At 32.6% G+C, this 19,575-nt stretch overlaps 1 protein-coding gene across 3 annotated transcripts in view; it reads right to left on the bottom strand.

The window, feature by feature from the left end:
• The window catches only part of LOC145249767 (germ cell-less protein-like 1), a 79,378-nt gene that overhangs the window by 48,144 nt on the left and 11,659 nt on the right, over positions 1-19,575 (bottom strand). For all 3 annotated transcript variants that reach the window (XM_080111689.1, XM_080111691.1, XM_080111690.1), the window contains 6 exons: positions 19,207-19,330; positions 16,050-16,146; positions 13,298-13,395; positions 11,231-11,277; positions 6,385-6,516; positions 1,881-1,965 (listed from right to left, as the gene is read on the bottom strand). In XM_080111689.1, the coding sequence (XP_079967815.1) occupies positions 1,881-1,965; positions 6,385-6,516; positions 11,231-11,277; positions 13,298-13,395; positions 16,050-16,146; positions 19,207-19,330 (583 nt within the window). The remainder of the gene's footprint in view (positions 1-1,880; positions 1,966-6,384; positions 6,517-11,230; positions 11,278-13,297; positions 13,396-16,049; positions 16,147-19,206; positions 19,331-19,575) is intronic.

Below are 19,575 nucleotides of genomic sequence, written 5' to 3' on the forward strand. Positions count from 1 at the left end.
GACAGATTGCAAAGAATAAAGGGAGAGATCATTTTTTGCACTCTTTCAAGATTTATTAAAAATTACAATTATTATAACAATTGATTTTCGCATGAAATCTGTTGAAATGACAATGTTGCATGAAAGCTACAAGGCCATCATCATTCTTTTCCACTTTATTCCGTCTTTCATGTAATCTTACTAATCATTAGTTTAGATAATCCTAGATTTCCATCATTTTCCATCATCTTTGAATCATAGTTTGGAATTCTCAGATTCTTTTTTTCTTTTGCACAATTGATAAACAGTTGCCTTAGTAGATATTCAAGTGCTATCTTCTAAAGATGTCCTACCCATTTGATATTCTCCTGTGTTAGTCGAATCCTGCAGGTTCATTGGTACCATTTTGTCTCCAATACACAAATCTTGACGCAATGCAGGATCATCCACTTTAACCAAGCTTTTTTAAAGAAGAAACTTTATTGGTTCAGCCATGCTGTGCACCCTAACACAGGAGAGTTCATGGAGTAATAGCTCTAGAACCACTCCAAGATTGGTGAAGATACCTGGAAGTCCAGCTGAAGACATGGTTACACACCATCAAAGTAGACATTGAACCTACCTTTGGTCCATAAGTCTATGGTATTCACTATTGGTCTTGGAACTGGTTGGCCACAACTATCTTGGTCATTGCAGACTGCTATGTGTACTCTGTATTTGTCTGTGACACTGTTTTATGGGAGGAACCTGGCTCAACATCATCCTGAGTGAATGTTGCCAAGTGGCGAATCAGCTGGACTTGCTTATTTCTTATTCCAACCTTGCCTTGTCTGAGACTCTAGTTACATAAACTTCGTGCATTGTGTCAGCCGCTCAATATTCATTCTTACAACAGATGGTGTCTGCATGAAATCTCTGTGGCTGACAGTTTTTTTTTATGTTGATTTTCAAGGTGAACTGCATGTGCTGAGCTAGCAAATGCATCAGCAAATTTCTAAATTCAGTTGAACAATCAATTATCACTAAACATAAAAGTCATTTGTCTAAAGGGGGAAATTCTTTAAGTAGATTAACTAACCAGAAGAGAGGCCACTTTATATAAAGAGAAAGAAAAAAATTAATAAAGCTAATAAACTCAATGTTAATTTGGATTATTCAGATTATTATTCTCATCTTAAGTCATTATATTCACAACATTTCAGCTAAAGTAACTTCCGAACTTCTTCAGTGACACGATGCGTCAATTTCAGAAAATTATGAATGTAGTCTGGTAAAGCAAGGTCACCAGAAAACACTGGAATGTGGTGGATCAACACAAGAGAATCCATGGTAGGTAGGACACCTGGAGAGGATGGAACTTGAATGACTATCAAGGCAACTGTTGTGTTCTTGCGTGAAGGAAAACGGAATCCATGAAAGATCCTAGCTATGATTCAAAGATGGTGAAAATAAGATTGAAACAGTAGAATATCAACAGTTACGATTCACAAGATCACATGAAAGACAGAATCAAACACGACAGATTGCATATGAAAACAGAAAAATTTTGTTGAAATTTCAAACACTTGTGTGCAGAAGACAGGAGACTTCAATGGTATGGTCACATTGAAAGAATAAAAGAGAGTTCTGGAGTCATTATATGTAATACAGTTAAGGTAGCAGGTCCAGTTCACAGGGGAAGGCCAAAAAAAATTAGAGAGAGTAATAAGAATGCAATTGAGAGAAATACCTAGCCAGAGATTGATCGGTTTGGAAGTGAATTATTTAAAGCTGTCCAACACATGTCAGCAAAACAGACGTTAAAGCAAATAATGATGATGATGATGATGAACATGATTAGGATTATTAAATGATCTTGTCACATCATTTAAAAAACATGTTAAATTACACGCAATCCATACCTTCTTGACAAGTGTATAAACATCAAGCTCAACTTGCAGCACATACAGGTCTGGTGACCCTATTATTTCTTCCATTAATTCACAGCTGCAAATAGAATATACACCACAAACATATCTATTATAACTGCATTTATAACCATAAACAAAACAGAGTAATGTTGTAAGAAGAGTAAACCTATTAGAACAAATATTTTTTAACAAAATAAGATATGTCTATGTCCACTAATCACTTATTATAATAACCCACAAACACATGCTTCTAAGTTTGTTATTAGTGTTGATCATTTTTAACTTTATAGAATAACTAGCCTGGGTGCCTGGCGTTGCCTGGGTGTTTGGAAGTGTGTGTTGAGCAAAAAAAAAAAAAAGTGGTAGTAGGCAGGCTCGAACCCGACCGTGAAGGAGGAAAAGAATGTGGAAAAAAAAAAAAAAAAAAAAAAAAAAAAGTGACATCTTTGCTGTTGCATCCATCACCAAACCTGATGTTTAAATTAAGCTAGTCAATCGAAAAGAGGGGATGACTTGAAAATATCAGCAAAAAAAGCAACCTCTCCCTGTAGAAAAGTGGCCAGTTGAGGGTGAAGGAATTAATATTTTTAGCCAATTTTTCGATATTTGTCATCTGAAGGGTTGAGCTTCAAATCGATACCAATTTCGTGAAAATTGGTCACTTCTGTCGAAAGTTTTAGGCAAACATACAAACATACATCATTTAAACAGACAGGTGAGATTTATATTATAGACTAACGGGGGTGCCCGGCATTGCTCAGGTGTTTGTCGGTGTGTGTGTATGTGTATAGGGGGAAAAAAAATGTTTTGGTAGGCAGGTAGGCTCAAACCCAAAGCCTTGAGGCAAAGGCAGAAAAGAAAGCATAACATCTTACCGCAATGCTAAGAGGGCAAAGAAGTGAGAATGGTTGAAATTATACGCTTTAAAAAACGTCTGCTTTTTTAGGTCAAACATCACGCCATAGAGAAATGAAATCACGCAGAGCTAGTTAAGCTTGAAGGTTTCCCCAAGATATTTGTGAAAACCAGCTCCCCACAAAAAGAGGATTGTCCAAATGAATAACAATTGTCTGATATCACACGTTTTCCCTGCATTGATTGTTTTTGGATGTGGCGGCATGAAAGGCCGAGAACACACTTCGCTTTTGATTTTTAGTTTCACTTTTATACGGAAAAGCCAAACAAACAGACGAGAGGAAGAAATAGTGTGAAAATAGTGTGTAAAAGTCGCTCGAATAAAAGATAGAGACAACTCCCTTTTGTAAATCAGAGATATTATAATCTACAGAGTATATAAAAAGTTCTAAGCGATGGTAACCACACTGAGCCCCCCCCCCCCAAAAAAAAGCCTTTGCCAGACATACAAAAAAAAAAAAAAAAAAAAAAAAAAAAAAAAAAAAAAAAAAATGTGCACACACACACACACACATTTTTGCTTTTATTATATAATAGATGATTAAATTTTCAGATTATATATATTTTTAAAATATTGGCCATTTTTATTTCCATGGTTTGTAAATTGAAGACAGAACTAAAGAGTTCTATATATATAAAAAAAAAAAAAAAATTTCTGGAAAGGCAAATGTTAAAAATGACCCTCATCTTCCTCCTTCCCTTTACAAACTTAGAAATGAAAATAAAAATGGCCAAATTCATAAAACTACATGTTTCTAAAATTGTATCTTATTTGTCATTAATTTAAAAACTGTTTGACCAGCAGGTTATATTTTGTTAGTACATTATACAGAGGAAAAAGTTACAGTGTGTAATCTTTATTTGTGAATATTTTTGTTAAAGTTTTTTTTTTTTTTTTTTTTTTTTTTTTTTTTTTACAAGACAGTCATGACTTATCAAGGCCCAAAGGCCACTTGAAGATAAGGATTAAGGAGTGTATGGTGATTACCGGGACAACAGCGGTAGAAATAGATTATTTAGAGGGGACGGCTTAAGAACTTGCTTACATCGGACTTGAAGACAACCATATTGTGATCAGCTGGAAAGCAGGCTAACGTAACAGTTTCACAGACAGACAGTTCTAGGAAAGAAGCCTTGTTCATGGAATTTGCATTTAAATTTAAGCACAGATAGAGAGTGGGGGAAATTGTTGATAGTTGTTTTGGTTAGATGAGTGTTTTTTGTGAAAGTTTGGCATGGGAGGACCATAGATTGAAGCTCAGACAAGCACTTGCCATGAAAATAACAAAAGACCAGAGACAGGTTCACAACGTTTTTTTTCTGTGGGAAAGAGGTTGCAGTGAAGAGAAAAGGTTATCACCTATAAGTTTCAAAGCTGATTTGTCAAGGCAAGCATGAGGTGCTCTGAACAGCTTCCACCCTGATACGGCAACAGCACTCCATTTTAGGATGTATCTGGCTCTTATACAGGTAGAGAGTTCTGTCTGGAGTGAGATACTTTCTGGAGCAGTAAAATGACAACCATTTCTCCATCAATGTTGGCAACAGATTTGATGTAAATCTTCCATTTCAGGTCAGAAATGAAATGGAGACCTAGAAGCTTGTCAGAACAGGAAGCTTCTTTTAGATGAGAGTCAATTGGGGACAAATGAGGATCAGAGCATTTATGGTAAAAAGATAAAAGATTGGTTTTGGATGCGTTAAAATTAATCCGTCACTTTTTGCCCCATTGCACCACATGCTCAAGGTCAGGAGAGATTCTGAGAGAGTCTGTGCCATACTGTAATCCTACCTTCAAATAATTAAAACACAAGTAATAAGGGTTTTTTTTTTTTTTATTAAATAAAACAAAATTTTAATCATGAACTAATCCAGAATATTACTATGATGAATAATACTGCAGAAATCAAATATAGTAGTAATAGACTGGAGCATAGAAAATAAAAAGCAAATGTTTGCATTAAATTTTATAAAGTAGAACTCATTTTTCAATCTAATTTACATAAGTGTTCTTATTTTGAAAATCTTACAATGAAGAAAAAAAATGAGGTCAAACTTATACTTAATGATAAAGATTTAAATATTAAAAGAGTTAAATATTTTTGAGGAATGCGGGAAAGGTATATGAATTAACTTAAAATCAATTCTGCTCAGATTTCTTAAACAAATCCGATTTCATAAATTCATTTATAAATAAGTAAAAAGTTTAAAACTTCATTTGGTATGTTTGCTAGACACCATTTTTTGGATATATTTTTTTCGTTAATTGTTGAAAATTAACTCAATTTATTTCAATATATAAAAAAATTATCCAAGGAACTCTTTAAAAATAAAATTTTTCTTCAAGTTAGAATCAGCTTAAGCCTTATATGTGAATCTTATTAGTCAGTTTGATCATGTGACAAAGGGAAAGATTTGAAGTTGGCTATCAGTTGTTAAATAGATTTTAGTGAAGAAACATGTAATTTAAATATTGACATTAAGTGAGTAATGACACTAGATCTCCAATGAGAACAGTTCAGAAGCAACTCTTAAAAAAATTGAATATCTAAAAATACATGTGGTGGCTCATGTTGCAGGATACTCGCCTCAAGTGTGACTTGGGTTTAAAATCCTGAGTTTAAATATGTTCTACTGATGAGATCAACGGGCAAAACTAGCATCAATCACATCCAATATCACTCTGGTCTGCAGCTTTCTTGGCTTGTGTGAGCTGTGGCATTGTTTTATTGCGAAAATAATTAAATATTTAAATATATTTTATGATAAAATATCACTGTGTTTTTTATGAATATACCAGACTACTTGAGAAATGGAAGCATTCAGAAAACATCTTCACCCCTGATCCATGAAAAAAAAATAAATAAATAAATAAAAAATTGGGTTTGTATTACTGTACACAGATTCGAAAAAGTTGTCAAACAAATATAGAACAAATAAATGTTATCAAAGGCAAGATAAGTTACTTTTCTACCTAACTGGATATATTTTTTGTGTTTTTATTCAGTGTAACATGTTTATTCAGCTCGAAAAACATGCAGTGTTTACCGATGTATTGGAAAATTCAAAATGGCAGCAGACTCTCTCTCGGAGAGGGTACGTTTGGGAAAAGGTATTATAAATAATAAACTAGACAAAATACTGTTAGAAATTTGCTCAATATATGTTACCGTGACATAAGTTGACATATATTCGGTTGTTTTCTAACAGTATTTTGTCTAGTTTATTATTTATAATACCTTTTCCCAAACGTACCCTCTCCGAGAGAGAGTCTGCTGCCATTTTGAATTTTCCAATACATCGGTAAACACTGCATGTTTTTCGAGCTGAATAAACATGTTACACTGAATAAAAACACAAAAAAATATATCCAGTTAGGTAGAAAAGTAACTTATCTTGCCTTTGATAACATTTATTTGTTCTATATTTGTTTTTTGACAACTTTTTCGAATCTATGTGTACAGTAATACAAACCCAAAAAATTATTACTTAAATTTCCATAGTTCTCATTGTGGGGGATATGCAACTGTACATCAGAGTGAAACACGGGCTTTAAGCAAGGGAAGTAATTGCGTCTTACCTAATCTCTTTGAGAAGGTTGATGTCACGTGAAGAGAGCAGATTTCTGTGAAGCCATTGGACACACTCCAACTTAATATCATCCACTCCATACATTAAAGCTCCTGTGTAATACTTGCAAACAGTAGTTGAACTGAAGATAACAAAAAAGACAAGATTTTAGTAATTAATTCAAAATGTTTAAGAATTTTTTAGATGAGAATTAATAATTTAGATAATTTGGATTATTCAGACTATTATTTGTATCTTGGATGTCATTTTCACAATCTTTTGGCTGATATAACCTTTGACCTCAGGTAATAGTAACTAAGGATAATTAATTAACACTTCTACCAAATCATGGCTGATGAAACGAAAACAATCTATCATTACGGATTAACTAAAGGTTTAGTTCAAAATCTCGTATTGGTTCTAAAGTTAGACACAAAAAAGATACACCTGAAGAAGGTTCATGGATACATCAGTCAAAACATCATAAAAATAACCAGATTAGAATAGTTGAGCACATAATCTATATCAAAAACCAAAGAACAAGTGTTTAGAATCAAAGCAGATTGATCAATTCACCTTGTCAATAAAAAAAAAATTTCCTGGAGTTCAAATATATTTTACAGATTTGTCAAAAGCATTCAATCATCAACATGATGATCATGATGGAATGGTCCGATTTAGTTTAGTTGTTTTGTTTTGTGGCATATCAACCCTTTTGATCATTGTTAAAAGTTTAGCCATGCTGACAATGGGTGATACCCAGAAACACATGTTCATAGATGACTTATACATGTAAAAATATTTAATAAATATTTAAATTAAAATACTTAATAAATACAATTTTAAAAATTCATCTAAAAAAAATTTTTTTTTAAATTAAAAAAAAAAAAAAAATACAAATAAACAAAGGGCAGGTAACTCCCTCACTTCTAAGGTAAGTGAAACAATGCTTCAAATTCTTCAAATATTTATGCATGGTGTTTGGTTTGATTGTTGTTTTTGACTTTGTAAAACATGATTGAGTTTTCCAAAGAGAATGAAACAATTCAATAAGTCTCAGACAGTCTGATCTGGTAACACCAGGATGATGGAATTCTTTTGACAAATTTCAACAGAAAATAAAGACAAAAGAACTGCTTAGATTTATGCTGTTCATGTAGCTGTAGATTTAAAGTCAGAACAAATTGTTTGTTTTAAGTGTCAGAACTTTTAAACTTCCACGAGTCTTGAGTCAAGTATTTGAGCTATCAATTCCACGGAGCTGTTTTTTCAGTATCACATTTTCTTTTTAACTGAATGGATTCCATTTTATTCATGAAAAGAAAAATAATAAAGTTTACAGAAACGCCTTGAAAAAATCTGTCTTCTTTAAAATCAAAATGCTATAAATAATATGTCTGAAATCTAAAATCAATCTCATCGCCGTTCAAAGTCTGGTCAATACAAAACAAAATAAATGGGCTCAGATTGCTTGTCCTAAGAATCACATCCAATATCATTCTATATTTTATTGCAGCAAATCATACCCCTTTTGTGGCCTATCAGACAAATGGGCACTTGATAGTACATAAAACCATTGGTAATTGAAGACAATTTCTTATATGGAGTGAAAACTTAAAACTGTAGAAATTGGAAACAGAGTCAACTATTTGGGCTACCAAATCCACAATCATAAATTGTAAGAAGAAACTGTTAAAGTGGCTTTGTTTTATAGTCTACCAAACACTGATTGATTAATAGTCGATTCTCATAATTACAATGAAAAGGTCTGAATGCTGTGCTAAACTAAATGAAAATGATTGCGTTACTTTGATTAATCGGACTATTATTCTCATCTTGGGTGTTATTAGCACAACGTTTCGGTCGCTGCAACCTGCGACCTTCTTCAGGTGTTAAGAACATGCTTCTTTTCCTACTAAGGAAAAAGAGGGTTGGCTTTGCATTACAAGAATTCGAACCGTTTGTAGGAAAAGAAGCATATTCTCAACACTCGAAGAAGGTCACAGGTTGCAGCAACCGAAACATTGTGCTAATAACACCCAATATGAGAATAATAGTCCGATTAATCAACATAACACAAGCATTCACATCTCATCCCAAAAATTCAGAATTGCATTAAAAGAAAATGAGTTAGTAATATAAATTTTTATAAATTTAAAGAACATATAGACACTATCCTCAAGTATCCTTGATCTCTCTGTACACGGGTTTGTCAAGACAAGCTTACATGAGGATGTAAACCGACTAAATATTACAAATTTTAGAATATTGACATTTTTTATCAAAATACATTGGGCTTCTTTCAGTCTCTAAATACAGTGAATACCTTCTGTGAGATGCCACTATAGGAATTCTATATTAAAACAAGGGTTGTACAATCTCAAGCTACACTTCTGAATTGGTATTGTTTTAATTCAATGGCAAGGAATAGTTCAAGTTGACTGGAAACCATCTCAAGATAAGCAGTTAAAAGACTTGTTATTTTGGAGTTTTCCTTTTATTTTATCTATAGAAGGAGAGAGTATGGGTTCATATCTTCTCCGAGAGTATTAGTTAATGTGATTATGTAGTTCTGATAAAACTCAAATGCAATACAAAGCCTACAGAAGTCTGTATTATCTATTATGTTAAACACAGGAGACATCCTATGTTGAAGGCATCTGCTTTTTATGTGTTGTTGCATGCAGCATTTTGTGCTGCAATCTTTTCTCAGCTTCAACAGCAGTGTAGGTTGTAAAGTGCAGAAAAGAACATTCTCAAATTAATAAATGAAAAACTTGCAAAACACTTGGATATATTTTATAGAAGTGTGTTTGTATATATATATATATATATATATATATATATATATATATATATATATATACACACTAGCAAAAGTACCCGTCGTTGACTGGGTTCAAAAACAGCCTACAGAAAATGGACTCTGATTTATGAAAGTATGATAGGTTATGAAAAGGAACGGTTGTAAAGAGATAGCTTCGAATTTGGGGGTATCAAAACCAAAACATGATGAAAGTAAAAATAAAATAGATAAACCCCATAATTTATTATACCATACCTGTTCACACTGAAACACTTATCACAATATTCTGTGGATCTATATTAAAAAACCTTGTTAAACTGTGACATATTTCCATTCTATGGAGGTCAGGCGCGAACGAACACCCCATAATTTTATTATACCATATTTCTTCAAACTGAAACATAATTATCAAAACATACTTACGCAGATAGATATGAAAAGTCTTTAAAGTTTGAGCCTATTTCCATTCTATGGAGGCCAGGCACGAATGCAGACCTTACAATTTTATTATACCATCCCTATTTAAGTTAAAACATACTTATCAAAGTATTATGTACATCTATATCAAAAACACTTGTAAACGTTTTTTTAATTTTTTAATTTTTTATTTCCATACTTTGTAGACTAGGCGTGTACGCAGACCCCACAATTTTAATGAATCATCATTATGCCAGAGCAAACATACCCATTCCTGTGTCTCGATACATCTTCTATCATTATACATGATCAGTTTTATATAATAGTCAACCATATAGGAGCCTATTCGTGACCAGACATACACACACACAGACGTTCAGCTTTATATTATAGATGTTATATATATATATATAACAAGTAGTAGCGTTTATGTGTGTTTCTGTACAACTCTCCTACAACCCACATCATGACCAAACCTGGCATGATGATGGTCCCCCAGCTAGGGATGGTGCACACCATTTTTCAAGGTTAAAGGTCAAGGTTATAGCCTATGAATATATAGTCTCCTACAGCCCACACCACTGGGCCAATCATGACCAAATCTGACATGATGATCTGATTTAGGGATGACTACACACTGGCTCATACGAAGAATGGTGTACTTTCTGTTAATTTACAACCTACACAGTACAGCGTGCTCATTGTCTCCATTTTTTTTTTTTCCCCCCCGTTGTAAATTTTCCACAGACTTCTACCATGGATCAAACGGTGACATTCTTATCAGCTTCATAATCACAATATGGATTATAAATGAATAGTTCAAATGAGGTGAAAGTCACTATTTTTTGCCAAATATGATCCACTTAATATGATTAAAGAAACTCTTTCCGATTAATAGCTTGACATACTCTATTTCTTTTGAATCTGTGTTCTTTGTGCCATTGTCTCTTGCTGCTGACAATGTCGTCAGATGGCTAGGTTTATTTTGACTACTGTTGTTAAAAGTTAATCTTGTAATGCTGCTAACAAAGTTGAAGCTGAGAAAAGATTGCAGCACAAAATGCTGTATGAAACACATAAAAAGAAGATGCCTTCAACAGTCAACATAGGATGTTTCCTGTGTTTAACATAATAGATAATGCAGACTTGTAGGCTTTGTATATTGCATTTGAATTTTATCAGAACTACATGATCACATTAACTAATACTCTCGAAGAAGATATGAACCCATACTCTCCTTCTATAGATTAAATAAAAGGAAAACTCCAAAATAAGTCTTAATTGCTTATCTTGACATGGTTTCCAATCAGCTTGCACTATTCCTTGCCATTGAATTCAAACAATACCAATTTAGAAGTTTAGCTTCAGATTGTACAACCCTTATTTTAATATAGAATTCCTATAGACGCACTTTCACAGAAGGTATTCACTGTATCTAGAGACTGAAGGTATGTATTTTAATAAAAACTACTAATATTTTAAAATTTAACTTAGCATTTTGTTTCCAAAGGCTCAATAATTTGATAAAATTTTAGGAAAAAATTTTTTAAAAAAGAAGGAAAACAACAACAAAAAAAAAGACATTTTTGTAGGTTTTAAAGCAACATTAATAGTCAAAAAATGAAAATTGTACCTGATTGTATCCTTCATGACGGAACCACATTGTTGAATTAATTCTTCCTGGAAAAAGGAAAGTTTATTCAAATTTATCAAAAACTTTTTAATCATTCTAAATGCTAAATAGTAGACAGCAGCTGTGATTGGTCAAAGAAGATCATATGATCTGTTTTGTTTTTGAAATAGTCAAGTTAAAACACTGCACTAACATTTACAGAAGACGTTCATTTTTTTTTTTTAAAACAAAAAAGTACAGGTCATGTGACAGAAGATATAGTATGCTCTACAAATATTTACATATAAAAATCAGACTTTTAGTTATGGATAGCTCTAATGAGCTATAATTTTCTCTATTATATCTTATTTTGTCTGTTCCACTTTTTTTCGGAAACTATCAAGCCGATTTGGCTGAAATTTTATATGAACCTTTGTTATAAGGTACAGCGAAATAAGGTTTATGGTATCTATTATAAGTAAATAGGCTATAACTTTTACCTGTTTTTTTTTTAACAAGTAAAAAGTCTAGGCTTGTATATTTCTCTGAAACTCTTGAATATGAATACAGCCTAATTAAACCTACACCAGCATGGCTAGTTTAGTGTTATTAAACTGGGTAAGTGTCCAGGAGAAATGAAAAAAAATTATAGATTATAAAAGTCTGATTTTCATGCATGTTTGTAAAGTGGTTTTCTGGTAATTGTAATCGAGCAACTACAGGATACCCCCCCCCCTCCAAAAAAAAAAAAACTGCCACTCATAGAATCGTTAATAAAATTCACAATTTTTTTTCTCTTCAATCTAATGATTATTTGATACTGTTATGCATCAGTGTCAACATAACTATTAATGCCTTGCAAAAGATTATACCCAAAGATGTGTGTAACACATGAATGACAGAAAGTAGTCGAAGAAATTAAGATACTCAAAATTGATTTGGCGTAGATATATATTTACAAAGAAACAACGCAGAATGATACAAATTACATCTATCAGTCTTCGCGCAATATTACTTGAGTTTGTGTGTCACAATTATTATGGACAGACGTAACAAGGTTAATAAAGGGGAAGTAACTGCCTGAACAGAAAAGGAGTTAGCTCCCTTTGATCGTTTTAGCATCCTAACAGAGAGAAATAAACTTAAGTTTATATCTGGCTTCTCCACCCAATTTCAACCATGAATGTCCAACATCTTTGTTTTATCACAATTAAATGATGATATTCTAAATGTGCACCTATGTATTGCAGACAAACCTGGACATGATATCAAAAATTATTACCAACTCTGACACCTTCCTCTTGGCATTTGCTTGACTTTATACATGATGTCCGTCGTCAGTACAGGAATAGAATGAGGATTGTTTTGACGAATATTATCTTTGAGATAACCTCATACATAAAAATCTGTGGATGTATGTGAGACCTGTTCAGGATGATCATTTGCTGAAGAGATGACCATTAAACTGTCCCCTTAGGCATCCAGGAGTTATTTGAAGTATGGGGAGTTGCAATCCCACTGAAAAATTGTCTGTAAAGGCCACTGCACTTCATTGAATGCACTACATCGATTGCAATATCAAAATGTAGGATTATTGCTGATTACTACTTTGAAGATGAGAATGAATGATCAATCTTGATCAATACTGAGCATTACTAAGTTGACGTTAACAAGTTTTGGGCAGCCTAAGCAGATGAACAGTTATTGTGATGGATGGACAATGATTTCAACAAAAAGAAAAGAATGTGTCAAAGTTACTGACATTTTCGCACATCATATGTGGGTGTAGTTGCAATGTAGAGGTGCACATTTAGGATATATCATTGAACAAAGATTGTTAGAAATTCATGGCTGAAACTTGGTGGACAAGTCAAGCGTAGACTAAAGTTGATTTGTACAAAATATGATCATAATGTAAAAAAGATTGTGAATTTTTTTAACAATTTGTGGGTCACCCTCTATGTGAAGACCCCTTGTATAATTTGGAAATATCCTAACATAAATACCCATGGCATTTATGCAGGTATACATGGAATATATGAACTATTAAAAAAAAAAAAAAAAAAAAAAAAAAAAACTATTACTTACCAACTGAAGTAATCTTGCAGCTGCAAGAATATTAACAACTTTGTTTGGTCGGATTAAAACATCTTCATTATACAAAGAGCCAAATGTGATATTGAGAGCTGAAAGACAAAAAAAAGAGGGATCTAAGATTTTTTGAATAACTTAAGTCTTAGCAGTTGATATGTTGGCAGCAAATACTACCACCCCCCATGAAAATTCAAAAGACAATGTCCGATAAAATTGTAGCAACCCTAACACACGGTGTAATGCCAATTGGTTAACTGCTTCTTACATCAGTGTAATTACAAAGAATACAATTTAATGACAACAAAAACAATTTTAGACACTGCAATTATGCCCACACCTCAGACTGACAGTTTTATCCCGAATTCATGTATTCTGGTTCTTTTACTTCATCTTTATGGGCCGTGTACAGATTTCTAGTCTAGCTGGTCATTGTGGTATGAAGCCAGAATCTACACTTTACATATATAATAAAAGCATAGATACAGACACTGTGTACAAGTATTGAACACGTGTGTGTGATTAGAGCCTTGTCGCTAGTGTCTCTATATCTCTCCTCTTCAACTTTTGAACTGAGACTAACTCCACGTTCACAACATTTCTTGTTTTTCGCTGTGATAGTTCTCCTCTCTAACAGTTAGCGTCTCCTGAATTTAATTTTCCTTAAAAATCAAAGGAGTCAGTTTTTTTCTTAACTTACTTTAATCACAAATACAGAGACATCCATCTTTTTGAATCTTTTACCTTCTCAAACTGTTAATAGCTGTCATGGCGTCACTTTGTCTATGTAATACAATGGATATGCCACTTTTAATGTTTTTCTTAAAAATTCAATGCTTTTTAAAAATGTTCAAATGACTAATGTCTGCATACATGTTGCAAAATGTAAAAAATACACTTAGGAAGACGGAATATATTACAAGAGTAGATCATTCTAAATATTTTTGTCTAATGTTTTCCTTGTAATTGTGAAACAAGACTTATTTTCCTTTTAGGAAAAATCTCATTTGCATTTGATCATCATTAATGCCATTTGAAATTTTTATAAAAGATTAAAAAGAATCAACAATTGGTAGACAAAATCACAGTTTAGAAACAGAATAGTTAAAGCCCTTCCCATGTCAAAAATTAGTTTCTACATAATAATGTTACAATTTAGAAAACCATTCTTAACATTGTGATGAATCTCTGTTAAATATTCTAATCATTTTATTCTAACTCAACAGAATAAACACAGAGTTCGTTTTGAACAAAGAACATTTAAACACAAACTTATCTGGGTAAGTAGAAGAGTGTTGCCTTTAGTAACATTTATTTGTTGCATATTTGTTTTTCATCTCTTTTTTGTTCAGTTAGTTACAGTAAAAAATACCCGAATCTCATTTTTCTTCTGTTTAAATGTAAAAATAACTTCCTTTTTAAAACTTCTAAAGGTTTTGCCTTTATGAATTTTATCCAAAATTTAAATAAATTCATTGAGACTTTAATTTATATTTTTCACTTGTGTCTGAAGCGAAGAAGTACCATAAATATTGTTTTAGAAGAAACCGATTAACGACAGCAAAATTGAAAAACCTTGTCTAGAGCATTTTAAATCTTAATATCAAGTGTGAACTCTGAAACGTTTAGTGAATAAGATTTACAAAGGTATGTTTTCAGTAGTCTTCCATAATATAAAGGGCGAAAATCTATTTAAATGTATGTATGTATGTATGTTTGTATGTCTGCCTAAAATTTTCGACAGAGGCAACAGATTTTCATGAGATTAGTATCATTTTGAAGCTCGAACTTTCAGATGATAAATATCAAAAAATTGGCCATAAACATTAATTCTTTCACCCTCAACTGGGCACTTTTCTACAGGAAGAGGGGGGGTCGCTTTTTTTTGCCAATATTTTCGAAAGTCATACCCTCTTTTCAATTGTCTAGCCTTAATTTAAACCTATGTCACTTCCGGCTTGGTGATGGGCATGACAGCAAAGACGTCACGTTTTTTTTTTCACATTCTTTTCCTCCTTCATGATACGGGTTCGAGCCTGCCTACCTACTACTACTTTTTTGTTTGCTCAACACACACCTCACAACGCCGGGCACCCAGGCTAGTGTATCAATAAAAAAATAAATTAGACTTTGGGAATCAATGTTAAATCTGGGAGTGGAACTTATAACCCATTTCATGGCCCTTAGTCTTATATAAATAAGTTGTAAATGAACAACTTCTAATGAATAAATTTGTGTTTAATTTTTTTAATATCAAGAAAAAATTAAAATTGTTTTGGAATCTGAAATTAGCCTCAAATTTTTCTGATTCCAATTTCCCAAAAAGTTCAGACTTTTCCGATTTCAATTCATCATCCCAACATTAGTATGAATTCACTTAAGAGAAAATACATTTATTAAAACTTTGTATAAGATCACATTCCAACAATAACGTTGAATAGCATTGCTCGGTAGAGAAGTATGAAAAAAAAAAAAAAAAAAAAATCACTTATTTGTATTATGAAAATAATACAAAGTTTTAGTTGCATCCTTAAATTTATTTATGTTGGTCTGTATTCAGGCTAAAGTGGAATTGAGATACACAATTTCAATGTCTGTCCTGCGGGTAAAGAAAACAAATAAAAGATCAAATCTAATTTTTTGTCTTTTTTTTAAATCGTCAATCTCATTGTTTTTATTTGTACCTCTGCCTATCTGGGACAAAGCTGTTGCTCCTGTGCATTATATCGACTGCATAAAATATTCTCACCTTCAATATCAATATTTGGATCTGGAATATCAATTTCTATGAAAGCTTCCGTAGATTCACGCCATGATCCATTGAACATACATGAGAAATATTCAGACTGAAATTAAACAGAAATTAAATAATTATTAAAAAAAAAAAAAAAAAAAAAAAAAAAAAAAAAAAAAAATTGACAGGTAAAACGTATAACACAAATATACTGATTCATAATCATGACTATTTTGTATTCTATCATGAGATTCGAATCAAGACATGGAGTTTATGATGGTTAGCAACACAAGTACTTTCAGTTTGTATAGCTGCACAGAAACAAAAAGTAATATTAACTCGTGGTCAGTTTTTTTAATTTAAAAAAATTTTTATTAATGAGTTACCATTTATCAAGGCTAAAGCTACTTGAGACTAAGGAATAACGTGATGGATTAGCTGTCGAATGATGAATATTACGAGAGAATTAAAATGAATGAAATGAACAAGAAATTTGTATGAATTTGGATTGTCTTGAGATGATAAAAAATTTTATTTTTTTAGCACCTCGAAAGACAATTCTATATAGTTTGGAAGTCCTGCAGTTCAGTGTCCAAAAGCAAGAAAACAAGAAATTCATAGCTGAAAATTGGTGGATGTGTCAAGCACAGACTGAATCTTATTTATGATAAATATCGTTGGATTTCAAAAAGGATTTTGAATTTTTATCAATGCTCCTACAGTGGCATTTATTTGGGAGGGGGTGTCTCTCTATACTAAAACAAACATTTGATAATTTAGATATTATAAAAGAAAGATTGACCTAAGCAAAGTGGAACAAACAGAGCTTAACAGCCTCTCTCCATCATAAAAAAAATCGCCTTTACTATGCATGGAAACTTCGAATGATACAAGATGCACGCAAGAAGTATTTTGTATAGCAGCTACACCTACTACCATTAAAATGCTCGGTCATTTGCAGTAGGAATGAAACAGTGAAATGACAGAGAGCAGCGACGATGACAGACAAGAAGTTTCACATTCATTTTCTGCAAAATTACCAAAAAGAAATGCATGTGAAATATCAGGTTATGATGATGTGGAGTGTTTACATTTATGTAAGGAGTAAACAGTTGATTCCTTTCCATATGAAGGATTACTGCGAATCTTTCAAAACAATTACACAATTTTTTTCAAGTTCATATCTATTCATTATCTATTATCATACTAAAATAACAACCATGTTGCCCCTTCCTCACCTGGTCGCCTATTTTTGATAGTATATATAATGTAAATGTTGAGCTTGCTAATGTATAGCTGATTATAACAATTTCTTGTTGGAATACAACCTCCTCCACCACCACCTAGGACCATGGTTTCATAATTACAGGGCAGATACTATGCCACCCTCCCTTCATGAATTGAGCATTGAATGACAGTAAGATAGTACAATAATACATTAATAGAAGTATAGTTTCAGCTTTAGACAGACAGGCAGACACCAAAATCTCCATTAGTAATGAATGCGAGTTTATTTCCTTAAGACTTCCTCTATACATATACTTTAATACAAGACACATGCTAAAATATACTTTAGTTATGGGATTGAGTTGTTTTTTTTTTAATATTCTACTTTAATTTATCTAAGAAACTAGAATTTATAATTAATAGCCAAGTCACCAGTCTCTCTTGCTTAGCTATCAATATATTTCTCTCGTCCACTTTCACTATGTTGATTCAATCACTAATATTTTTGAATGTCTCTTTGATCATTTAGAGAAAGAGTGATATTTTTTTCAGCAAGATCATAAATTTACACACATTTCTGTAAGCACCACAAACATGTAAACAAGATGACAAAATAATAAGTCTCTTTAATTCTATACATGAATAATAAATAATATAGAAGTAAAGAGACTTATTTTTAGTTATGCAAGATAGAACATCTTAAAAGAGGTCACAGTTTATGAATTTTCATGTGCAATTAAAATGAAAGGGCAGATGAATCGTTCTTTAGCCTTGGTGGGAAATCACCTAGTGATGATGACTCTATAAAAACACTAGACCCCATCACCCCAAGTCAATTTCTAAAAGCTATTCAACACATGCTAGCATGTAAAATGGATGTTAAATTGAAGATGATGATGATGATTGTGACTGACACTCGCCAAGTCTAAACTTAGCATCGGGTATCTGTATCCACTTTGAAGAGATATACCCAATTAGAGCATATTCCACATACACCCTATGAATAAACTGTCAGTTGGTCCTGGACTGATTATTATTCCTCATGAATGGCATTTGCTGACAAAGCAATGATTCGGCCTCACTTGAACATGGATCCCTAGTGTTCACCGGAGTTGACAAGGTGTTCTGATTCTCTTGAGCATCTAGAGCGTTGTGCCATCAGATATATACTACATATTCCCTGCCACGACCCTGTTCCTTCTGGAGTATCTGATCTGCTTGGATTAGATCTGCTGTCTACTCATCAGAATGTAACAGTTGCTTCTGTTGTCTACAGATTATTTCATGGTTCTTGATCCACCACAATGCTTAAATACCACCCTGTGCTATGACTGAACAGACCAAACCTGGGACCATATACATTCACATTAAACCCTGTGCATAATCACACCAGTGTTTGCTTAGAGATGTACTAGTAATCTCCTTTCACATTGTGTTTTGCAGTGCTGAACATGTTGCCTCAGAACTGTGTAAATGAACATGTATCACCAGAGTTTCAGAGTTCTGTATTGTTTAACTATCGTGATACTCCTAAGTTTTATGTATTCCGTAATTAGCTTCTGTTTATTGCTGTTTTATGACCATGGCTTAATAAAGGGAAAAATAAATTGGGTGTTCATCGATAACTTCCATATCTAAAGACAGCCCTCCTCCCCTACAAACCTGGTGGATGAGAGTATTCGCTACATAGGTTGAATGCAGACAAGACAAAGAATGCTATAAAATCAATACGGTTAAATATTTAACACGATAGAATGTTAATATTAATTAAAAGCAATACACATTTCTAGGAATGGGCTCCTAAATAAAATAAAAAAAAAAGGTCCCAATTTTCAGTTTATTTAATGTTGAATCCAATCATTTTGGTGAAGTATTTATTCAATTCAGTTTGTGACCCAACAGATGACGAGTACATCTAGTCAATCCATAAAAATGGTGACTGTACCTGACTGATGTAAACTTTGTGAAGGTGCCAATCACGACCAAGTGCTCGAATTGTAATATCACTGCCTTCTCCGTTCAGAAAGAGTGTGTCGTAGATGTGCTGCGTTATAGATTTCAGTTTCCGCCTTGAAAAAAATAAAAAAATTGTTTCACCATTAATTTTAAATATGAATAAAAAATTCAAACAATGAATACAAATTGTGTTCAAAGACAAACATTCATATGATAAAAGGGATTTTCATAAGGGGGTTATGATTGCCTTTTCACAAGAAAGATTGCATGAAACTATCTGCAGTTTGGAAAATACTATTCTTTGAATCCAATTATGATGGCAGTTGAAAGGAATAGGTTTAGTATAACACCATATTGA

The sequence above is a fragment of the Euprymna scolopes genome, chromosome 28 (assembly GCF_053919585.1).
Source record: "Euprymna scolopes isolate OS-2025 chromosome 28, ASM5391958v1, whole genome shotgun sequence".
NCBI classification, from domain to species: domain Eukaryota; kingdom Metazoa; phylum Mollusca; class Cephalopoda; order Sepiida; family Sepiolidae; genus Euprymna; species Euprymna scolopes.